This window comes from Poecilia formosa, unplaced genomic scaffold (genome assembly GCF_000485575.1).
Source record: "Poecilia formosa unplaced genomic scaffold, Poecilia_formosa-5.1.2 Scaffold3, whole genome shotgun sequence".
Classification (NCBI taxonomy): Eukaryota; Metazoa; Chordata; class Actinopteri; order Cyprinodontiformes; family Poeciliidae; genus Poecilia; species Poecilia formosa.
The window spans coordinates 117,012-142,482 of record NW_006799942.1 but is presented as its reverse complement, the minus strand read 5'-3'; the positions used below and the strand labels follow the sequence as shown (position 1 = coordinate 142,482).

At 36.0% G+C, this 25,471-nt stretch overlaps 1 protein-coding gene across 2 annotated transcripts; it reads left to right on the top strand.

Annotated features, from left to right (window-relative positions):
* Window positions 1–800: 800 nt before the first annotated feature.
* On the top strand, window positions 801–23,885 carry rad50 (RAD50 homolog, double strand break repair protein). 2 transcript variants are annotated; one of them, XM_007552861.2, is made up of 28 exons: window positions 801–888; window positions 1,983–2,116; window positions 2,284–2,367; window positions 2,743–2,894; window positions 2,988–3,173; window positions 3,289–3,493; window positions 3,616–3,744; window positions 4,476–4,641; window positions 5,259–5,317; window positions 5,515–5,649; window positions 5,877–6,083; window positions 6,441–6,623; window positions 6,836–6,993; window positions 7,085–7,260; window positions 8,297–8,534; window positions 9,854–10,043; window positions 11,117–11,243; window positions 11,807–12,000; window positions 12,370–12,480; window positions 12,813–12,905; window positions 13,075–13,188; window positions 14,391–14,518; window positions 14,671–14,772; window positions 15,115–15,237; window positions 21,041–21,126; window positions 21,222–21,364; window positions 22,126–22,259; window positions 23,251–23,885. In XM_007552861.2, exons 2-28 carry the CDS (start codon window positions 1,988–1,990, stop codon window positions 23,435–23,437), a joined length of 3,939 nt encoding a protein of 1,312 aa, XP_007552923.1. In that variant the 5' UTR covers window positions 801–888; window positions 1,983–1,987; the 3' UTR covers window positions 23,438–23,885. The 2 variants fall into 2 exon arrangements, with proteins under 2 accessions (XP_007552923.1, XP_016527529.1); XM_016672043.1 differs by lacking the exon at window positions 801–888 and adding an exon at window positions 959–1,048.
* Window positions 23,886–25,471: the final 1,586 nt, after the last annotated feature.

Sequence of the window (25,471 nt, the reverse complement as noted above, 5' to 3'; positions counted from 1 at the left end):
GGCATTGACTCTACCATGCAACATTGCTGTCCCTCCATTGTCTTGTACCTTTCGTTTCATATTTTATCACACATTACACCGGACACTTTTTTCTACCCATTCCAACCTCCTTACACATACTTCTTTAGCTCTCGTCGACACAATCTGTTGCTCATACCCCATTTTTTCCATATACATTATTGCTGAACAACATAAACCTTGATTCTAAGCTTAAGTATTGCTGCCTTTAATCTACTCTCATAAAAGCAAAGAGGATCCACCTTCCTTCTCTGCATCACATCCACCAACCTCTCAGCTTCACATAGTAACATTCAAAGTCCCTAATCTCAGTTTCACACTCTTCCTCTTCTCTCTCTCTGTCCAAAGTCGTTTGATTTCCACTGACACCCTGTAGGTCAACAGCAACTGGCAGTCATTGTCACACAGGCTTTGAACGATGTGGTATGAAGTTCATGTTTGTGATTTACATATTCAGAAATAACATTTGAATCAGGTCCAAATTCAGTTGCAAACATCCAAGAAAGAAAGAAGGAAATAAAGAACGACATAAAGGAGGAAAAGAGCAAGCCATGGGGACATATTATCACCATTACGATAACACACTAGATGACAAACAAATTAATAACATTCAAGTTGAATTAATGCTATCTTTTTATTTAACTTTCAAAGTCAGATTTTAAAAATTGTATTTATGAGAATATGTAACAATTTCATTTTCTAACCGATTATTTTTGCAATAAAATGAAAAGCTAACTGTGTTTGAATGGCCATTCAATAGTTTATGTTGTCATTTTGAGACCGGAAGTGAACAACTAATCTTACGTCACTTTCCCTCACAGCGCGAAAACTGTAGTTCCCGTTTGGTCGTATGTGCAGCCACTGTCCACGGTAAGAGGGTTGAATTATTTATGTATACGTTTAGGGAGCGCTCCTTTTAACCATATTACTGTCAGTGCATCTTTATGACGGCTGAGTACTTCGAAATGCATTTTATTAGCTGTTAAACCGCAAAGTAGCAGTAGCGCAAAACTTCGTTGTTAGCTTACAGGTAAACATTTTTAGCTTGTTATAAATTCTCTATCAAAGTCAACAAAACGTTTTAAAGGGTGCCGTCTACTCGAAACTCAGTTGGAAACAAAGTAACCTTCTGCAGTTGTGTCAAGCAGAGTTGTGTAATGATTAATTTATAATTTTATTGTAAAATATAAGCTTTAACGTCTAAAATGAACACGTGCGTTAACTTCAAAGGCTCTTTCCGCTGTGTGTTTATTACTTTACAGAATTCACGACGTGACGAATCTAGTGATAAAGCATGAAACAGTCTCTTCTACTTGGCTAGAAATTGATTAGAAAATTATTAAAAGAAAATATGCATGAAAGAATTTATTTGTTTTACTATTGCTGTTTTGTGAAGAATATACTATTGTTTATATTTTTCAGATATTGTAATAAATATAGGGAATTCAATACAATATTGATATTCTTTACATTATTAGTTGCACCAATCAATTACCCAGCGATAAGGATGTTTCAAGTTTCTTTTGATTGACTCTCATTTTTAATTACCCTGTTAAATATTCTAAAATTTATTTTTCTTTTCTATGTATGCATTAAAACTCAAAATAGTAGGGGTGTATGTTTTGATGCATGATTGAGAGTAATCTTTCAATACCTTAATTATAAGTAATTGAAAACTACTCCACATCTATAATTTTTTCCTGTTATGTGTGACAAAAGTCATAATTGACACATTAGACACTAGAAATCACCATTGGCAATAAAAAGCCTGACTGGGGCATTTCAGCTTTGTAACGTTTTTTTAACCTTTGTTATAGTAAACAAACAAAAGACATCCACAGCTATTAATAGTTATTAACATTAAGTTCTTTTTGTTACTTTTTTAGCTAATTGGTGGAGATTTTTTCATGTTTAAAGCATTTGTCTAAAATTTAAATGCCTTTATTCTTTTTCTCTTTCATAAGCAAAAATGTCGAAGATAGACAAAATGAGCATCCTCGGAGTGAGGAGCTTTGGGATTGAGGATAAAGACAAACAAATCATTTCCTTTTTTACTCCTTTGACTGTTCTGGTGGGACCTAACGGAGCAGGAAAAACGGTAGGAAAACATGAAGATAATCCTAACTATTAAGCATGGCCATGGTTTATTTTAAAGCTCTGCAGAAGAGGATAGCTAAGCAGAAGTTTCTGAAATACATTTGGTATGTTTTATAATAGTTTCTAATCTCTTTGTACAATATAATCCAAATGTTTTTGTGTTTTCAGACTATTATTGAATGCCTCAAGTATGCAACATCGGGGGAACTTCCCCCTGGATCTAAAGGAGGAGCTTTTGTTCATGATCCAAAGGTTTGTCGATGAACATTTCATCATTTTGTTAGAGAGAATCTTTAAATATAGCTGTAAAGTTATATAATTAATTTTTCATTTAAGACCTTATTAGTCATTACCTCAAATCTAGTTAAATTTAGATTTCTCAAAAGCCAGATTTGATTCAAATGATTTTTAAAGACAAATATGTTTTTTTTTTATAATTTTCCATTAAGTTCTTTTAGGATTATTTAAGATTTTTGGAGAAAAACGTAGTAAAAGATGGTTACATTTTTTGATTTCCCATAATAACATTTCTGGTAATAAATTAATTCTGTTCTAGCTTGCCAGATGATGTTGTCTGTTGTTGTTAACTTATTTTTGTATTTTTAAAGTGATCATGTGCCATTGCAGGATGCCCATGAGACGGATGTACGAGCTCAGATTCGACTCCTGTTCTCAGACGTTAATGGAGAGAAAGTCACCATCCAGCGCTCCATGTCCTGCACACAGAAAGCAAAGAACTATTCATTCAAAAGCTTAGAGCAGGTCATTACTAGAATAAAGTAAGACACTTTCAATAATCTACTGCAGTCTTTTACCTAGTGTTTGAAAACGTTTATAATGAGAACGTTTGTCTCCTGTTTTAATTCTCCCAGAGATGGTGAAAGAGTAAGTCTTTCTTCTAAGTGTGGTGAACTGGATCGGGAGATGATTTCTGCTTTAGGAGTTTCCAAGCCGGTGCTGAATCATGTCATCTTTTGTCACCAAGAAGATTCCAACTGGCCACTTAGTGAGGGCAAAGCACTCAAAGACAAATTTGACTCCATCTTTGCTGCAACCAAGTGAGTCCAGCAGATATTTCTGTTTGATTGAATGGCCGAGCTTCCAATCTCCATAACACATCACAATAACACAAGTAACACCATATAATTAATCATTACTATTTACATTGTGTAGATATATTAAGGCTCTGGAGACAATGCGTCAGCTGCGCCTCAAACAGAGTCAGACAGTCAAAGAATGCCAAGTGGAGTTACGCTACCTGAAGCAAAACAAGGAGAAGGCTCAGCAGATCAGAGAGACTGTGGCCACCAAGGAGGCTCAGCTGATGGCCTCCAAAGACAGTGTCCACCAGACGGAGAGCCAGATTGAGCCGCTTGAGGTGTGTGAATTGTGCATTGCCAGCAGAAGTATCAATCGGCATAAATGAGAGTTAACGGTCAGTCCACGTTGAGGATTGGTCAGTAGTCTTCCCTTTTAATCAGTCTTCTTAATTATTGTCAGAATCAACTGATGGAGTTCGACCAGAAACTGGGGAAGGTGATGAAGTTGGACAATGACATCAAGGCTTTGGACAGCAGGAAGAAACAGATGGAGGAAGACAACAAAGAGCTGGAGGAAACCATGGAACAGGTAAAGCAACAGCACTTAGAAATGTCAGTTTTATCGAGAGCGCACTTGAGAGTTGCAGCTGTGGTGAATTCATACAGGCGGCAAATTCAACAAGTGTATATTAATATAAAATATTTTTCACTTCATAAAACATAAATAAGATTCAACTACAGGCTATGCAAGGAGCGCTTTTGTTCCGCCAAGTGCTGCATCACTAAAGCTGTCTATCTCTATTTCATTTTGTTTTGCAAACAAATATTGAGGGAGTGCAATATGATGATATGAGATCGTGGAAGTGTCAACAATATTCCAAAGCAAAGATAATGTGACATAATCTAAACGTCACATTAAGTCAGTTGAGGTTCTGTGATCTTCTGTGAACTCATTAGTTTTATTTTCTTCTTTAATCATTTAGTTTTACAAACTTCTGATCATTTACTGTGCGAGTGTTGTCCACCTTTGAAGTGTGTGTTTTGCTTTTCATTTTGGGCTGTAAGTATCTCTTTGTATTTAACTGTTGGAGAAATAGAACAACCTGAGTCTCACTTGCCATAAATGCGAAATTATTTTTTCTTCTTTGAGGGCTGTGTATTACAGATGATTAAACTTGCACACACACACACACACATATATATTAGAATTATGTTTCTTATTTTTTTTAATTGAAACTATTGTTATCTGAAAAACAAATGCTGAGCTGTGCTTGTTCATGTAGAGATTCACTTTAAACCAGTGAACCATCTGTGGTGCAGGTGTTTCAGGGTTCAGATGAGGAGCTACAAGACATTTACCAGAACCACCAGAGGACAGTGAAGGAGAAGGAGCGCAGGTTGACAGACTGCCAGAGAGAGCTGGAGAGAGCCGGCCGGGAATGTCAGAGACTCAACAGAGTGAAGGCCGATCTCTTGGTCGAGCAAGGTAATGAAAATGTAAATTAAAATCATCCCTAAAGTGCTTTTTTTAAAAAAAAATGATGATTAGGAGTATAGATTGATATTTTTTACTTGTAGGCCTGCTCTGGCTTTTAAGCTTTCTATGAAAATAGAAGAGTCAATTAATCACATTTTGTTTTTTTTATTAGCTTTTGTTTACAATGATTTTCTGTGGCTGCATGGTGACATGGGTGTTTGCAGTGTTGCCTTGCATCAAAAAAGTTCTGGTTTAAAGTCGCGTTCACGGGTTTTATCAGATCCCACTGTGCAGAAAAATGCATTAGGTATTTGGTTATTGTGGAAGAGTTGTGTTTTTAATGTTCTTTAGATTTTACATGTGACTAAATTGTGGAGTTTTAAACATTGTTTTGATTGCTGTTCCCTCTGGACCACCTTTGTCTTCCAAAGATATTGGTCCACTTGCCTTCTGGAGGGAATCGGTTGCAGTAGATTTTATTTAGTGGCATCACAATAAAAGGTTGTGAAAACAAAAACAAGCCACATTAGTCAGTTTTAATTAGTATATTTTTTTAAAAAAGATGGATACATTCTATCCAGTTCATAAATATGTGCAATTATTGTTTTTCCTTATTTTCATCTCAGGTCGTCTTCAGCTGGAAGCTGATCGCCATACTCAGAACGTCAAGAGCCGTGACACTCTGGTGAGAGGAAGAATGGAGAAATGCACACTTATACTGACCTGCTGACGATGAAAGATAGTTGGCGTTTCCACTGAGAGTTAAAAAAAAATGCTACATTACTATCAGGAACAATCTTAATTTGTTCTGGTATTGTAATTAAAAGTTCCAAGAAAATAACAGCTTTCCTTGGTTTTTCTCTCGTCCTCTGCATTTCACAGGTTCGCTCTTTGTCATCCCATCTGGAGATGGAGGGTTATGACCGCCCCCCCTTCACCTCGCTGCAGCTTGAAAGCTTTCATCGTCACGTCATACAAAGACTGGAGCAGGAGAAAGAGACACTCAGTCAGATTACAGTAAGAAATACTTGGACTGAAACCAAAACACTCCTGTTCAATTTTTTGGACCCATGACCTTTGTGCTTCCTGCTGTGTGTTTTGATAACTAATGTTTGATAACTTTACTTTACTTATCAAACTTTAAATAACATTTGACAAGCAAAATATCAAACTTTACTTAAATTTCACTTGAAATAAGTAGAATTTTGACAGTTTTGTTTATTGTTCTTTTTATTGTGTTGTAGGCGGATCTGCAGGAAAAGGAGCAACAGAAGCAGCAGTCTATCGATGAAATAAGGGATAAGAAGACTGGCCTGGAGAGAACTGTAGAGCTGAAGAGGGACATGCAGGGAAAGAAGCAGCAGGAGCTGAGGAACATCAGGGCAGATCTGCAGAAACTCGAAGGGTCATCTAGTCGACTGCAAGAGCTGGAAAATGAATTGGCCAAAGCTGTAAGATCCCTCACATTTATATACTTTGATGACACATCTCAAGTAACTTTTTATCTTCTGATGATAGGTGACTGCACAGCAACTTTTGTCTTGTTGTATTATTTGAAAAAATAATCAACAGCTTTAGACTTTTTATAACTGCTGTCATATTATTCTCATTAGTTACAGTTTTTCATACCATTTCCCAGTTTTTTTATTTGGGAATATGTAAAGATTTTGTATGAACTATCAAATATAATTATTAAGTTGTCATATGAATAAAAGTATTTCTGTAACATAAAGTGTCTACGTTTTTTATAGGCACATTTCAGTCACACATTTACCAGCTTCATTCTGTGTGTTGGTTTTCCCCATCAGGAGTGTGAGCTGGAACGTGCCGTTCAGAGCTCCAATGTCGAAGAGCTGAAGACTGAGATTGAGGGACTCCAGAGAGAAAAGACGGAGCTTGACCGGGCGCAGAGACGGCTCGATCAAGAGATGCAGATTCTTAACACGCACACAACTGCACGCACTCAGATGGACATGTTGAAGAAAGATAAGGTATGAAATGATTCCACATTGCAGAATAGTTTCATTTCTTTTTCTGTACTTGTTGCTTAATTAAATCATGGTAAGCTGTTCAAATCAAACCATTTTGAATCTTCTATTTTCTCTACATTCTTCTTGGGCTTTCTTTTTTTTTTCAAATGTTGTTGCTGTTTCTTGTGTTCTTCTGTTTTTTCTCTCCTCATTCTTCCTCTTCACCTTTCCAGACAGAGAAGGAAGAGCAGGTACGGAAAACCAAGGCTCGTCACGGCGAGAATCTCACGTCCCTCCTGGGTCATTTTCCCAACAAGAGAGAACTGGAAGACTGGATCTATTCCAAATCCAAGGAAATCAATAGTACAAGGGACAAACTTGCCAAATTAAAGTGAGTGGGTTTTATTTTATTTAATGAAAAACCTTTTTGAGTTAAAGAGTTTTGAAGTCTGTATGTCTGTTTCTGTTCTTATGAATCTCAGTAAAGACTTGGCGTCAAGTGAGCAGAACAAAAGCCATATTGCTACTGAGTTGCGGAAGAAGGAGCAACAACTAACAAGCGATGAAGAGAAGTTCTTCAGTGTATGTGGCAGTCAGGATCTGGAGCAGGATCTGGGCAGACTGCAGGAAGATCTGGAGAAGGTATCCAAGCAAAGAGGTAACTGGACAGGAGCAGAAATTTACACATCTACAGAAAACTGTTTATTTATTGTAGGGATGGTGGCTCATACTTGTTTTATTAACACTTGGAGGTTGCTGGTATTTTTCCCCCTAGACTTTGGAGAAATAATCAAAAGCTCCTGATTGGATTTAAATGGAAGTAGTCTTCAGGCAATGGCTCAAATTTCAATGTTTTGATCTTTATATAGCTGTTGTACATGTCTTTCCCTCAATCCTCTGCAGTCCAGTCCTGGTACTTTCTGCAGACTGTCAGTTTATCTTCTTTGCAGCCATTCCCTAAATCAGGCCAGTATCTGTAAGTTTCCCCCGACCTGTGTATCTCATTTGCCTTTTTAATTTCCTAACAAACTGCAGTGGCGACAGCCAAGTCCCTACACTGAATTCCCTTTAGGAGATAATTCTCCTGGCTCTTGCTAGACTTTCTTGGGCATTTAGAAGTTCATAAATGTCTAGCTAGAAGCAAACAAAAAGGAGAGGTTTTGAGCAACACCTTTTTTCAAAGTCACCACACTCTTATTCGATACATGCCCTGTCCTTATTAACACGTTAACTCTCCACTCATGGTATCGGTCCAAAAGAAGTTTTGGGCAGTCTCTTTTACCCCAAAAGAAAATTAGGAGCTTTTGCCCCAAAAGCTGTATTCGTCCTTAAAAAAGCTATTTTTTTACAATATCTCTTTGCTCAGAGTTACCTATGGTCTGTAAAAAAAAAATAAAAAAAAATAAAAAAACACCCCCATAAATGCCAAAGCAGTCAGCTTTGTAAAATACAAGTTGTCTGTGTGAGTCAGTCTTAAACCTTATTGGCCATGAATGTACATGTATTAATTGCAACTTTTTAACTTATTATTAATTGCAACTTGAAATGGGTTTAAAAAAAGTTTCCTGGACTTATGTTAAATCTAATGAATGCTATGCACCATTTATTTTGTTGCTTTGGGATAAAAGTGTGTGCATTTACCACTGTTGTGTAAATATGTTATGTTTTCTCTTTTTCCACCTGTCCTGATAAAGCCATGTTAGCAGGAGCCACAGCAGTGTACACTCAGTTCATCAGCCAGCTGACAGAGGAGAGGGAGCCCTGCTGCCCTGTGTGCCAGCGCACCTTTCCTTCAGAATCGGACCTGCAGGAAGTTATCAGCGACATGCAGTCCAAGCTACGCCTGGTGCCTGACAAACTGAAGAACACAGAGCAGGACCTGAAGAAGAAGGAGAGGAAGAGGGATGAAATGATGGCACTCAAACCTGTGAGGTATGCTAATTTAACTGCTTAGATTAAAAAAAACATAAATGAAGTAAAGTTGTATTTTTTTATTGCTTCAAAGAAATCATTATCTTTTTACCTGGAGATGCAGAGATTAATATTTTTCTTAAAAGTAGCATTATTTATGCAGTTACAGACTTTTAGTCCTGCTTTCACCATTCTGCTTTGGTTGGTCTGTAAAATGATAGAATAGTAAGGAACACATAACATGAGACTCTCATTGAAAATGAAATATCTGCATATTCATCAGTGTCGTCAATGTTGTGAAAATAAAATAATTCCTGCCCTTAAGCTTCGTTTTCATCATAGTTTTTTATGACTATTTTTGCACAGGAATGTATTATAGTTGAAAATAGCCTTCAAATTAATTTAAAAGTTTAAATAAAACACAGTAGATTGGCCAGCACAGTTAGTAAACTTCCAGCCAGTTCCACTAGATGGAGCTAAATTCTCATAGGATGTAAGTTTTACCTCATAAAACTAATTGAATTGTGTTCTTATCCAGTGATCCAACAGTTTCTTTTTTTTGTTTAAATTCTTTTGTTGTGTTTGAATTTTCTGGCTACTGATAAAACTAAAAAAATGCACACACTTACTGACCTCTTGATGAGGTAGATCTTGTTAAAAACTGGTTTGGATCACTGTTGTGTTAACTCCTTGTGGTTGATTGATTCAACAGTTTTTTTAAACATTTTTTCAAATGTTTTGTTGCATATTGGTCAGATGCACATCTGTGATGCTAATCTACATCTTCCTAAAGTTGCACAAAGAACAAATGAAAGTGGAGCCCACTAAAATACAGTGAACTCTCTGTGATGTTCAATATACCACGTTGAGATGATTTGAGATATAAAGAGATGGGCCTGGTCCGCAGTAGGACTGATTTATCCTGGGGGGTTTGATTGATGTTTCCTGGTGGAAAGGAAAAATATCCCAATGTTTTATGGATGAAATCAATTCTCTGCTTCAAGAGTTGAAATATTGTGCCTTCAGAGATTGTACTGTAATCACTTTGAACTGCCTTGCTGCTGAAAATGTGCTATATAACTAAAATTACCTTACCTTACTCCCTCATCCTTTGGTTGTGAAGAGTGATTATTTGAGCTCTCTTTGCCTTTCTGTCATCTCCAACCAGTCTGCCCATTGTTCTGTCATTATCAAAACATTTTAATCCACACAACTGCTACTTACCTGATACTCAGCTGTATTTCTGAAGTATGCTGCTAATATGAGAAGATATTAAATTTAAAGTTTGAAAAAAGCACTGCATACTTCTTTTTTACCCAATTCATTTATTTTTTTTGCAGACAGGCCATTGTACAGTTTCAGGAGAAGGAGCTGCCTGAGCTGAGAAACCGACTTCAGATTGTGAACAGAGAAATCGAGAGGCTCAAGGCTGAAATAGAAGAACAGGACACGCTGCTTGGTACCTTAATGTCTGAGGAGGAAACAGCCAAGGCCTGCCTGCAAGACATCTCTCTGATGGACAGATACTTGGTACCACTGCATCTTCTCATCACCTTAACTTTTCTCTGGTTCATGCTTATTTCTGACAGACGCCCAGCTAATCTACTCAACAATTAGTATAAACATTCTAGCATTTCGCCTACATTACATGAAAGTCTTTTTCTACACGGGCAGATCTGATCCTTCTGAGAATCAACCAAGATTCATTTGAGGTGTCTGTAACCGAAGTTGTCATTTGAGTCTCTTTAGATCAGGTTGATTTTCCCATCCAGCCTGTCACCACAGATCCACTTCATAACGTTAAACATTTCATTTGAATCTTGCTTTTTGTGTCTTTTTTAAATAAGAAAAACATTTTAATACCAAGTTAATAATTGGATAGCAAAAGGTGCTTAATAGGAGATTTATTTTACAGTATTTGAACTGAGTGAAGCTGAAACTATGCCACTCGATGAATCCTGAGTAGAACATATTTATAGACACGGGGTTTTTTATCTTAAATGTAAGATGTATATATTTTTTGTACAGTTTTGATGTAATAATTCTTGTGAGTAGCATTTTTGAATTTGCATATCCAGTTAACAATTATTCGATTACTAAATTAGTTGACAATTATTTATTTCAACAGTAGCTTCTTTATGACTAATTAGATTAATCATTTCAGCCCTAGAAATGGAGAAGCAAAAATTTTCTCATTGCCTTTTTCTCAAGATAAGCTCAGCAGAGCTTATTTTATTGACATTTTCAAAGTTTTAGTTTTTAGAGTTTGTTTCCACAACAAAGTGGTGCCGCTTTTGAACCAGTTTTTATAAACTGGGCCTGATGCTGATACAGTTGGAACAAAACTGCTTCAAGTTTGACTGCATTTCCACTATACGAAAGACAGAGTAGGTTTTCCGAGCAGAATATGGCAAGAAAAGGAGTGTCCTTCATTCAGTGGTCGGAATGCCACGGTCTAAATGTGTATATTTATATTTTTTGTGTGTTACTGTTGGCTGTTAAAACGTTTTTCCCAAGCTGTGTTTGTTTAAAATATAGGCTGTCAATTTTAAATGCAGACCTTCGTGTCATTTGTGCCAATTCATATATTTGGTCATTTGCAGATGGACCTTAAAGAGCTGGACAGAAAAATAGCTCAGCAAGCAGCTAAACTCCAGGGAGTAGACCTGACTAGAACCATTCAGCAAGTTAGTCAGGAGAAACAAGAAACGCAGCACAAGCTGGACACCAGTAGGTTTTCCTCATTCACAAACTCCAACAGTACATTACAGTTTTAATATTTTAGTTTTGCTTTTAATACTTGCTTAATTGCCTTGATTTCAACTATTTAATAGCTTAACACCTGCAAGCAACATAACAGCACACATAATTTTAATCAAGTCATACTTGTTTATACTGAGTATTGTGTAATATGTGTAAAAACAAAACAAATAAACATTTTTTTGCATAATTTGATAAAAAAAAAATATTTTTGTCAGATTCTAACAATAATGTTTAAAAATAGTTTTTGATAATAGTTTTTCTAGTATCTTAAAAAGATATTTAGCTTATAAATGTGCTAATTAAAATAATCCTCTTAGAAATGTACACTTATGCAGATACCTATTAAATGGATAATTATTAAAAAAAAAAAAACAATACTCTAAAGCAGAACCTGATTAATTTTTTTTGCACATTAGCGTCATGCCTTAAGAGTCAAAGTTGATCCACTTTTGATTCAACTCTTTGTCATTAGCAGATTGTGTCATAAAATTGTTTTTCTGTACTTTGTTTCTGACACTGTCTCTTTCCAGCCTCTAGCAAAATGGAGCTGAAACGTAAGCTGATCCAAGATCAACAGGACCAGATTCAGATCCTGAAAAGTGCCGTAAATGAAACGAGAGCAGAGAAGCTGCAGCTAAGCAGCGACATGCAGAAACAGCAGCAGCTGGAGGAGCAATGTGTTGACTTTACTGCAGAGATTCAGGCTTTAACCAGAGACATTAGGGTAATTATTGTAACACATCATTTTGTGCATACAGATCAATTCAACAAATCTGAATATTATTGAAAAGTTACTTTTCAGAAACTCAACTTCATAAGACAATCATATTAAATGGATTAATACACACAGTTTAATGTTTTAAGGCTTATTTCTTCTGATTATGATTATTTTTCACTTACGAAAACTTCACATTTTAGGTTAGAATATTATATCAGACCATTTGTTTATACAGAAATATTGTCCTAATGACAAAAGCCAATAAATGTTGTTTTCTGAAGAACAGATATATTGTTTGTTGTGACAATACAATTTTGTATTTGCATATTAAGATTTGATTTTCCAGTAATATTTGACAACAATTTTTTCACACAGGAAGCAAAGGAACAGCTGTCACCTCTGTCTGCTGCTTTGGAAAAACTGCAACAAGAGAAGCAAGAGTTAATGGAGCATAAAAGAAAGAAACAGGAAGAAGGCCAAGAAAAGGTTGATGCTTACTCATGTTCTCATCTCACTCATCTCCAAACTATTGGTGCCTAACATGTGATGTACAAAGGAGATTCTAAACTGCTTTCTCTGTCATTCTTTTCTGCTTTTAGTAATGCTGTCATGTCACCTGCCGATGTTTTTTTGCTTTCTCATAAGACTTGGAGATATACTATGTAGTAAAAAATAAACTTCACTTCTAACCTCTTGTGCATGCTGGTCAAGTTAAATATCTTTTTGTTTTTAAGCAAACATAAAAACATCTATATTTCCAGCATTGTTTTCATTTAAAGTATCGTCCATTTTACAATGTAATCACAGTTTTTTTACAGATCAATGGCATAAAAGAGAGGGTGAAGTCTGTCTCCATTTTGGAACGAGATATTAAAAAATACATGGATGACGGAAGAGAGGAATATAAAGAGGTAATCTGTTCACGGATTTTGGTTAATATTCATTTACATTTTCTAGCTTTACTTTTTTGAAAGTACATTAATCACTCTCTACTTTTCCCTTAAAAGTAATTGAAAGTATTTCTTTATTTTAATATATGAAATATATATTAATTTTAATATATGTTTATTCATGCTGCAGCAAAAGGAATCAGAGCTTCAAGAAACCAACACACAGCTCCATGAGGCTGAGAAGCAGAAAGACAAAATAAATAAGGAGATGGGAAACATCCGTCAGGACATAGATACCCAAAAGGTACAGACTTTTGTCTCATTATTTTTATATTTAATATTATTATTGAGGTATGGTAGTGTTAAAGAAGAACAGAAATTGGCGGTTAACAAATGGGTTTGATCAGCCCTGACTGGGGAAGAGCCGACCAGAAACTCAAAAATCATGTATTTTTCCAATCGGTGAAAAATACATGAATGTACATAATGCTACCAGGTTGGGGTGACAATTCCTCTCAACTGTGTAAGTGGTTTTAATGAGTGAAGAAAACTCAACCATACTTTGATATTTGATACAGTAATGTCAGGAAAGTGCTATTCTCCTGGGAACTGCCAAGCCCAACCTGGTTCAGTGGATTACCAGAGAGTGAGGCGTGATTCATCAATCGGCAGAACATGCCTCCACTGCTACAGTTTCCAGTGAAACCGCATGGAAACTTATTCTCTGAAACTCTGTGTGCTCTATTCTTGAGCTGGTGTGACGACTTTATGAAGTTTTGGGATCTATAAGCATTGTAGGTTTTGGCATCTGTATTGAACCAGAAGATGCACAGGGATGTAATAATCCATAAAAGTTTTTTGATATCTTAACGTATGGGTAACACTTTACTTGAAGGGATGTGCATAAGACTGACATGGCACTGTCGTAAACATGACATAACACCTGTTACAAACATGAAGCAGTCTAAAAGTCCTCATGTTCGTCTTATGCACACCCCTTCAAATAAAGCGTTACCTGTAATCCGTTCAGACTGCGATAGAACAAGACTTCCAGCAGAATTGGAATTGGAAATGTTTTCAGCCTTCTAAAAATCTTAGTTAATTTTGGACCGAGATTCTCTTGAGGATGTACATGACAATTTATGATTTAATAATGGTAACCACTTATATAACATTAATGGCAGTAAAAAGTGTCAACTCTGTGATCAATTTGTTTTTGTCTTCCAATGACGGCTCTCTCATGCACAGTATGGTTCCATCTCTGCTTCTAATATCAATAAATGACTAGCTCATTGCCAGAAGGCTGGAAATTATATTTTGAATTCTTTAAACAAGTTTTTTTTTTCTTATCATAGTTCTAAAAACTATAAAAGAATTGGTTCAAATATGTAATTGACAAAAAAATCTGGAGACCAGAATTGACCCCTCAACATTGCGCTCCGGACATTTTTCTTTACCAGTGTTGTTATTATGTATTTGTTTCTTGCATGTTTGTTATTTCTTCAGGTCCAAGAGCGCTGGTTACAAGACAATCTGACATTAAGGAAACGAGTTGAGGAACTGAAGGAGGTTGTAGCTAAACGAGAAACTCTTATGAAAGACATGGGCAACATGCAGGTGTTGCAGCTGCGCCAGTAAGAGCACTTCACAATTTTAATTAGTCTGTCGAAAAACAAATACAGTAGCACTTCAAGATAGGCCAAGACTAATAGCCTATTCACTATCCCCTGAGTGGAATGTTTTTAGTGTTTCAAACCTCTCTATTTTATTTTCTGTGCTTTTTTAGAGAACGTCGTGATGCAGAACGCAAGTTAGAAGATTTGAAGAAGAACCGGAGCATCGCACTAGGTCGGCAGAAAGGCTTCGAAGAAGAGATTCTGCATTACAGGTAAAACAGACATAAATGTAAACTGAACTGAAACAGTATCAGCTGAAATGTTTCATCATACCACATAGTTTGCATATGTGGAACCCAAATGAAAGCTCCTTAGTAGCTTTTATATTCTTCACTCACTGTAGAGTAGCACTGCATCTTGTTTTTTTTCTGGAATTACTTAAAATATGGATTTACTGAATAAAGCATGACATAGCTCCAAGACAAGTACTCGTTAAGTGGTAAAATATTTGCTATTTGTAAGAAGAGAAAGATCACTCTTTAAATGATTTCAAAATGAGTATTTTTTTTAAACGTTTTTTTTTTACTATTTTTTTCTTAATTAAATTTTTACAGAAAAGAGTTGAGAGAAGATCAGTATGACAAAGCTGAGGAGCGCTACAAAAACAAGATGATCACCATGAGGACCACTGAGTTGGTCATTAAAGACCTTGATCTCTACTACAAAGCCCTTGATCAGTAAGTAACTGATTTGTTTGAATGACTGAATTTTTTTTCCCATCAGTGTTATTCATAAAAACCTTATTCTTTTAACCACAAGTGACTGCGGTTTAATGTTAATCAGGCGTGAGAAATACTGAAACTGCTTGCACTTTGGAACTTTACATGTCTAAAACGTTATTCAAAATAGATGCCATGTCGAAGGTAGTGGTTGTCTGTGTATTAGCATCACTGATGACATAAATATCCTCAAACGAAAGTAATAGCATTGGGTGTAGGTGGCACATGTTATTTGGACTTGGTATTTGCGTAACTCAAAAGTCAAGTAATAGATATTATCTTAAAAATCCAAAAAATTGCATAATCACCATAATAAAGGGAAGGTATTCACAAACGTTAGTGAAGAATTTAGTATGCTATCAGAAAGTCGGAATTCTCATAATCTTTCTCTAATAACCTTTTAATACACCACATCTCTGCTGCACGCAGCATTTCACCAGTAACGCTGCAGAATCATTCCTGAAAGACGAGTTTATCAGTGTATTGAACAGGATATGAAGTGCACCAGTCACACAGCTGGCACTTCTGCATGTTGGCCACCTAGCGCACTGCCACGGCTGCATCTCTCACTCAATCCGGACGATTTGGAAGGCGTTTTAGTAGATAAGCTTCATCTGTATCGGAATTTATATCAACTCCCATGAGGAATCATTTTTCTTCAAAGAACTGCATCAAGGTTTGAGTCACTTTCAAAAGCCACAGCCAGAGGCGGTCCTAGGCAGTTTGGCGCCCTGGACGAACCACTCTGCTGGTTCCCCTGCTTCCCCCCATCAACACATTTGATTTGGGAGGCATGGACATGTCAATCGATATCAATATCAAGATTGTTGACATTCAGATCCTGTGGTGCCGCCCTGGACAGTTCACCATGTCGCACAGATCCGAAACCACCACTGGCCACATATCTCTGTGAGCAAAGAATAATGTGTAGTGTGTGCATTTGCATCTCACACACGCTGCCCCGCACATGGCTTTGTATCGTCACTGAAACTTGATAAAAGTTTATGTGTTCCCAGTTAGCCGGTGCATTAGTGGGCCGGTGGTTCAGCCCGTAAAGGAACTGTCGCGCTCACCTCGAAATCATGCAGCATGCTGGTTTTATTTATTTTTTTATTTTATTTATTTTTTTTGCAGTGCATAAAAAATGCTTTGTCTACTTCCAGTCAGGCAGAGTTGCTGTCTTAAATTTAAATGTTAAACAAATGTTAAACAATATTTTAAAATCAAATTTAACAGCATTGCCATTCTGAATAAATAGATGTTAAAATTCTATGTCTGTGGTCCGTGTTAAAATGTTAGCATTTATGGGGCCCGTGAAGGTTTGGGGGGTCTTCAGCAGCTGCTTATGTCATTTATGCCTGTAGTCAGCTCTAAATGTGACCAGCATTACATAGTGTTTTTACATTTAACAGATGCACAAAAAATTGCTATTTATTTTAATACTATTTCTTTGGTTTGTTGTTTTTAATTCAATAGTTGTGTGTTTAATCGTTGTTAATGATGTCTTCCAGAAACATAATTACCAAGTAATATTTTACATTTCCTGTCAATGTAACATTTTTTAATACAAAAAAACACCGTCACCCACTGATGAACCACCTAGCTGCCCAACCACTGGGCTTTGTACGTTTTCTGGGGGAAACTGTGATGCATATGTTGGCTTTCTGTGTAATTCACAGTGGTTTTAAGTCATCAGTTTGAATGTCAGTTGCAAATTGTGTTGGAAATTATCTTTTTTATTAATATTAACATTTCATTCATGTTAAAACAGGCATAGAGTAGTCCATAAACATTTTTGTACTTTGTAACCTAGACTTAAAATATCAGGATGAAAAAATATGTTCGATATTTTATGTTTCTGCATAATTTGTTTCCATTAAGAAAATTGTTAGTGGGAATAAACTATATAATTTTTTCTCATAATAAATCATTAAAAGGATAGATCTGTTCTTTCTGTTGATTACTTCTCTATCAGTATCTTACCTCTACTAATTCATAGTCAGTTTGGAGAATATGGGAGAGGTTTCAGTGGTAATAACAGCTAGCTAAGATTTATTTTAGAGCCAATCAGAGCTGATCTCTGCAACTTAAGTAATGCAATAAACCAAAAATTATATTGTAATGTGCCAAATCTTTACCGCTTTTCTGCATAGCAAAATGTAGACATTGTCCTCTGACTGCCAAAACATGGTACAACATGAACTTGTTAGATATCTGACTGCTTGTCATGAGATTTGGAGCATAATTATATTTTACAAATAAAGATAAGGACTATGTACATTTTAATGTAGGTTTCTGGATGTATACAGTCACAAGATAAACTAGGTCACCTCAAATATTTATTTCACAAATGTTCAAATATTGGTTTAATCAAACTTGAGCAACAGAATTACCTTGTTTTACATTTTAATAGATGGATACAAAAACGCATTGACTAGCTGAGGAAAAAACAGTTGGGCATCATACCCTCCTTGTTTCCCCCTTATCTGACTTCAGTGAAATGTTTCTTGTAGCTGTCTACTACTCTTTGTCATCAGTCTTTGTAAGATTGTGTTCCTAAGAATGAGCTTCTCTCAAATTTGTAAATTTTGGTAAGGAAGCACATGTGAGGAGGTTTGCACTCGCAGACTCTGATAACATCTGAGAAATGAGCAATCACATAATTTACCCATGCATGTGGGTGAGTTATGAGGGTTATGAGCATCATCGTGCAGTTTAATCAAGATGCAAAGCAAGCGTAAAAAGCCTTTTTTCTGCAGCCCATACATTTACGTCACAGTTTCTGTCTGAATACAAAGCAGTTTCAAGTTGAGATATTTAATGTAAAAATTATAGTGTAAATGGGTCATTTACGTTGCAAAACAAATGGTGGCAGTACTGTGAATTAAACTTTACAGCTGGCTGTTATAAATGGCCAAGTAGAAATTATTATAGTTTTTAAAAGCTTCCACTATCAGACATAAATCAAGTACTTACTGTAGTGACTCTTTAGATATAGAATATTTACATTTGTAATTACTGCATTTAATACAATTGAAATTTCTAAGTTCATAGTTAAAGTGTTTATGTACAACTTTTTAAATAAACACCATAATTAAGTTGCTCTGGATTTCAACAGACTTAAAAAGCTGTTAATAGTATCTTAATAATAGCAATTATATCTTGTATCTTAGAAACCTCTAGTGTTTGACGCAGATGTGTTTTGGTAATACACACACTTCACCACTTTTGCATGCTCCTGTGTAGAGCATATTGAGTACTACCTAGGAAAGTGAAACTAAAGAAAGAGGTAATTGGGTCACAGAATGAGACATCAGATTGCACCTAAGAGAAACGTTTTTACAATATGTGGCAGATTTGAGCATTTTCCTGAATCTCGGAAGATGCTTTGCATTTTCTTCTTATGAAAATTAGTTGATTGGATACTGAATTTTTAAATCATCTTTTCTAGTTGGAGGTTAAGCTACTTTAAAATTGTGATTTGTGCAGGATGCTAACATGTCTGATATATTTTTAGATTTTTTTGTTAGAGGGTTTTATGATTTTGACATGAACGTATCCTTTAACCTTTATATCATGTCTGTGTTTTTATACCACTAAGTTATAACCTCTGTAAACTTAGTTTTTCTGAACTTTATTAGATTTTTAATATGTAGATGCACAGCATAAATGCCCAGTTCACAAAATATGTTATTTTGTTTTCTTTGATTTATTTTTAGTGTTGTATTAGTCTAAGCTTTGGCTGAACTTGAGCACACCACATCCTTTCCTATTCTGATAAATCGTTTGCATTGGTTCCGCACTACGTCAGTATTGTGACCTAGTTCACATCAGCAGGTCTAAACCATTTTCTAAGGCTTTAGCAACTCTTATACCAGTGTGACCGACTAATACACATGGGAAAATGTTGCTGTTTATGACCCACAATGGTCACTGAAATAACTGACAAAAGCAGTAGTAATGAAAAAAAATTTACTGAAAATTAACAAAAAAAGTCTGACTTTGCTGTTAAAATTTGGTTTAACTGAATGATTAAAAAAGAGCTAATGAAACGGCGAGACAAACATTATGGTATTGAAAATAATTTGACCATGTTAAACTATGGTGAGACTTCTTATTAACATTACAAATGTCTTCAAGCTTGTAATCAGTGAGTCAGCCTACTTACAGGGTGACAAGTTGTCAGTGTGCAGTTTGATGACATGATGTGTACCATACTGAACATGAACCATAGAACCAAAGAACAACTGTCTCAGGATGATAGAAAGAAAATCATAGACAATTATGTTAAATGTAAAGGCTATAAGACAATCTCCAAGCACATTGATGCTCTTGTGACTAAAGCTGCACATATTATTGAGAAGTTTAGAGTTCAGTGGACAGTAGCCAAGGTCTAGAGAGGTTGGCTACAAAGAAAATTGATGGCAAATTGAGAAGAAAGATAAAGAGCCCAGAACAACATTACTAAGACATTAAACGTGAACTCCAAGTTTGAGGTACAGATCACACCATATGTTGTCTTTTGAGTCAAAATGGACTTCAAGTGGGCTGACCAAGGATGAAAAAGCGAAACTGGAATTAGCAACAATGTATTTTGATGAGCCAAAGTCCATTGGATTCTAGAAAGAAATGTGCTGCCTCGTGAGGCCTGTTTCTTTAACAAAGGACAATTCAAAAGCAGTGTGATTTTTGTTGGTGAATTTCCAGTAATGTTTTATGTGTTATTGCTTTTTCAAGTTATTTCAATGAAAGTACACTTAAACTTTCTGTTTGAGGTTGTTGAAACAATGGATGGAAAGCCTTAACTTCAAGTCCCGCAAGGATTCTAGAGGTGATATAAAATACATAGGTCCTGCTCTGCTCCTCTTTACTGCTTTGCTTCCAAAGTATACTAAGAGACTTGATGAAACTCTCTTTTATTAATCCGTGCTAGTAAGTAGTTTTTCTTAAGTATTTTTTATAGTGCTGCGTCATACTTTTGTTTCGATTGAGAACACCATATCACTCTTATATTTAAATATCCAATGTATTTAATGATAATGACAACAGGAACAATAACATTCCTAATATCCTAATAAATGAATCCAGTTTAAGTTGCTCATATTAGCTTTTATTGAGTTTCTGATGAATTCATAGAAGTCCATTTTTGGAAGATATATGCTGTTTCTACAAGGAAGTCAGTATTTGCATCTGTTGACTAAGCAGTTGCGTACATAAGGCAGTAGGTCAGATTGTTGGATAAGGTGTCCTCCAATCCTTCTAGTTTCAACTTTCCTCTGTGGTTCATCAACCCCCCATATATGGTCATAGGAAGAAACTCTGCATTTTGTACGTTTATCATTTCGTCTGTTTAACCACACTGGACTTTTTCATCAAGTTGCTAGATGATAGACAAAATATTTCTTGGTATCCAGGAAGGCAGCATCCAGTCTTCTGTTTGCATATCTTTTTTTACAACGATATATCATCTAACATATCAGTATTGAATGAAAAAAAATGTTGCTGCAGTTTTCATTTTGTAACCAAGATATGTGAAAGTCACATTTGCCAGAGTGAACGTGTTTAACCTATATTTAGGAATTGATGATGGTGCATTTTTGTCATCTTGAGAGGATTTTATTTTATGAACACGTGATTGACAATGCACTTGGTACGTCTTACTGAGCTTATTTTGCTATTTTCAATCTAACAAAGACAGCGTGCAAGTAAAGCATCCTCTTTAATATGATTTTTACTGTTGTTTTCTTTCTGCTTTCCACAGAACCATCATGAGGTTCCACAGTATGAAGATGGATGAGATCAATAAAATTATCAGAGACCTGTGGCGCAGCACCTACAGGGGTCAAGGTGCTTCTTTTTTTTCCCCAAACTTATACAAAGTAGTTCCTCTCCAGTATTTCCTTTCATTAAGTCTTTTGTCTTGTGTCTCATATCTGCTTCAGATATTGAGTATGTGGAGATCAGGTCGGATGTGGATGAGAATTCATCAGCTGGAGTTAAGAGGAGGGTTTACAACTACAGAGTAGTTATGGTGAAAGGAGACACAGCTCTGGATATGAGAGGACGCTGCAGTGCTGGCCAGAAGGTGCCGACAGTGCCAATTCTGTATTTGTGCTGGCATGGCTAAAGGTTATGCATGTATAAAATGTACACAACAACATTGTCAGTCAGTAGCAGTCCATGTATTTATGCTGATGCGTCACAATACAGGCATTGCATACAAATAAAAACCTCCAGACGACAAGTCCATCAACAAAAGGCTGTCACCACTGTGGTCCAGGAGAGATGATGCACACGTGCTTTTGTTGCACGAGACCATAAAAATATTTCTAAAGTTCTCCACAATAACTGAATGACAAGAAATGCTGATAATGATGAAATCAGAGGGAGTGAGTAATGGAGATATGACAAGCTATTGCGGTGTATAATCTTGCCCTCTGCAACACCTGATGGCATATAATCATCACAAGAGCAGGGATTTAAAAATCTTACTAAACTATTGATACAAATGTCAGCAGCTTCTTAATTTTGTCACATGCTGGTGTCCTGCCAAGTGTGTGGTAATTATAAACACTTCAATATTTAGAGAGAAGTTATTCTTCACTCCCTTATTGCCCATATTTGGCATGAATTTAGGGTCAAATTAATTGAAACACTCCTTATCATTTCCTAAAACCTAGCATTATTTTTCTATTCTGTACCAAACTGTAGGATTTAAACTTGAGTGTATACAAAATTGTGACTTGTAATCAGTTAGCATATAAGCAACCCAAGAGCAACAGAACCAGTATGTCAGTGTAGCTGCTCTGTATAATCAGTTCCTCTTTCATGGCCTCTCATGTGCAGGTGTTGGCATCCCTGATCATCCGTCTTGCCCTGGCAGAGACTTTCTGTCTGAACTGTGGGATCTTGGCCTTGGATGAGCCCACCACCAACCTGGACAGAGAGAACATCGAGTCCTTGGCACATGCCCTTGTAGAGTTAGTGCTTTTCATGCTTTTGCAAAACTTTAAATCCTTACCTGAAGTTGTATCTAATGTGATTAGAGGTGGAGAATAACTGTGAAACGGTGTGCAGCAACAGGATCGGTTGAAATTAACTCACATTTTCTTCACTCTTCTTTCTTTTTTTGTCCTTGTGATTTCTCCACCTACCACTTGCATTATAGTCTGTACCAGGTGAAGACTTCAACGGCACTGAAAATCCATCCAACTGATGGTGTATACAGTTGTGTTCAAAATAATGGTAGTGTGGCTTACCTTGTGATTAGACAAGGTAAGCCACACCTTACCTTGTGAATACTCACCAATTAGAAGATAACTTTAAAAAGTCAAGCCGTCAGCAAGAAGCCCTCATCAAGTCATTACAAAGACCTTACAATTAATTGAGCAGCATCTTTATTCCAGACCAACAAGATTGACATTATAGTGTTTTCAACAGAAAAATAGCAGAAACTGTGATATTTTTCACCTTTTGTTAATTGTTAACAGTTTCATGTTTTATTTTTATTGAATTTGGAAAGGAATGGGGAGTGTTTTTAATGCATTAACAGATATATGAAAATAAATCCTTTTACAATTTTGAGGTTGCCATTTTTTAAACTCATTACTATTTCTTTGAATACAACAGTAACAAACCAAGTATTAAAACGAAGTAGTGTTTAGTAAAAGCACACTTTGATATTGTAATGATTTAGATTTGACACACTGTGCTATCCTGAGAGTGCGTCTGCATTTTTAACGTGTGAACCTTTTCTGATTGCGAAACTTTTTATAGACACTTGTTTTTAAGATTGCAAGTGTGCAAGACTGTAGAATCAGTTGTGCAACATTAATCATCTTTCAACAAAGCAATCACTGATCACAGTTTTTTTTTCTTTAGATTTAGAGATTATCAACATTGCATTGCTTTGAAAGTTGCAAGTATTCAGCATGTTGTACTTAAGCTGGATCTCTTTGCTGTGCTCTCCAGAATCATCAAGAGTCGTTCTCGTCAGCGCAATTTCCAGCTTCTCATCATCACCCATGATGAAGACTTTGTGGAGCTCCTGGGCCGCTCCAGCTACATCGAGAACTTCTACCGAATCCGCAAGAACCAGGACCAGAACTCTGAAATCAACAAATGCAGCATCTCCTCTCTCTCGTCTTACCTTCATTAAAAAACTGGCTGTGTTGCATAACTTTAAAGGTCCTCAGTGACATTTCATTGTTTGATTGTAGTTGGTAAAATTCACACTGTTTTATTTACCCTCTCTTTGCTGTGAACCGTTAAAATGTTCTTATAGTGAACTATATTCTATGAACAAGAGCTTGGAAAAAATTCAATTTATTTGAATAAATGTCAAAAACACTAAGAAACTGAAAGTGCAAGTTATACATATATATCAATGACTTTCATGTCTTTGCATGATGCACCAATTGCAGAGTTGTATTAAAGAAATTTAGCATGCGTTCTTTGTCAAGAAATGAAAATAATTGTTAAATGATCGAATGCTTTCAGATAGAAAGCATTGATAGTTTGTGCTTCAAAATATGAGACATTACAGTTTAAATGTCCTTGTTTCATCTTCAAAAGTTTGACATTCTGGTATTAAATCTTCAGAATTACTAAAGCTGGAATGTTTTTTTTTTTAACACAAACTCAAGTTTAGGTATTTCACTTTAACAGCTAACAAGCCTTCAAATTCAAAGAAATAGTCAAACCACAACTTATCTCATAATCACTGCAGACGACTTCTCATTTTAGCAGTGAAGAAACATAGCTAGAGGCGTGGACAAAGGGTGTATAAAACCAAGCACTCAGTCAGAGCAACTTCAAGCTTACAGCTGAACAACCAAAGACAACTTCAGAGACTCCTTCTCGAGACGTCCTCAACCTGCGAGCAACCATGGTGATGGCAATACTTCTGCTGGTGTGTGCTGTGGTTCAGCTGGTCATCCCAGCTCCTTCTGCTTCACCTGATGCCACACACATCAGCCTCAACCACATTATGATGGAGGCTGGCAAATGTGAAGACATTTTCACCAGAGTGAGTTTTCTCTTTTTAGTTTTTCTTTCAGTTTATGACTAAATTGCATTTTTAAAAGTTGGCAGCATGTTTGACTAAACTTATTTTCTCTTTGTGACAGGAGTTGTTTGTGGAGGACGTGCAGGATTTGGTTGATGACGGCTGTAAAGTAAGAGTGCTTCATCACTTGAACCATACTTAAAGAATGTTGAAAATGTACTTACATACTGTTCAATTACTTCCCATGTAGGATGTCTTCTTTTGCAAAGTGCACATGATTCTGTCTAAGCATGAGAAGTCTGAACCCAAGAAGAACGAGCAATCACTCGTGCGCTACCTGGGCACATACATCAACAATACAAATGTAAGTTTTTTAATTTGTCTTGAAGTTTTGGATTTTTATATGAAAACAGGTCACATGTGTGTTTTAGCCTTCTCAATAGAGTGGATTAACTTGCAAAAACAAAAGAATTGCAGATGCAGCTGCAGAAATTAGGGTGAGCAACATTTTTGTGCAGCTTGAATGAACTGGATTTCTTGTCATTCAGATCGACTGTCCAGAGGTGCTGAAGACGGTGAAAAACTCAACTGTAACCAGGCCAATCACCGCTCTGCTGAAGAACATCGTCAAATGTAGCAAGAAGAAAAATTTTAGGGTATAGTAACTTCAGCTCGTGGAACCTTTTCAGCACTTGCTGATCTGCATCTACAAATTCATTGTAGTTGTGTCCTATAAGGTTTATTTGCATTTTTACATTTTCTGAAAGTGGAAATTGTGCATGTAAAGAAAATAATAATAAAATAACTGAGCAGCATGATATGAGAAAATTAAGTTTAATGCTGTGGTTTAACTTTTGTGTAGTATTTTAGTTGAAAAGTTGTTTTTATTTTAAGATATTCCATCTTATTTATTTTTTATTTAATTTATCGTAAGGCTATTTATTGTAAGTTTCTTTCACAGTATTAAAATTAGCATTAGAGAACATTAACTTATTTCTCATGACTTTCTCAGGCAAAAATGTTTTGTTCTGTATAATTTGTCAATTTTATTGTAAATCTTAAAAAGATTTTTGGAGAAAATGTTTTACATATTGGCTTTTACAGTGCAGATACTGACTGTACGTTAGGATAATCAGATAGAATTGTGCTGTGTATTCTATTTTAATTTGATTGCTGGATTTAACT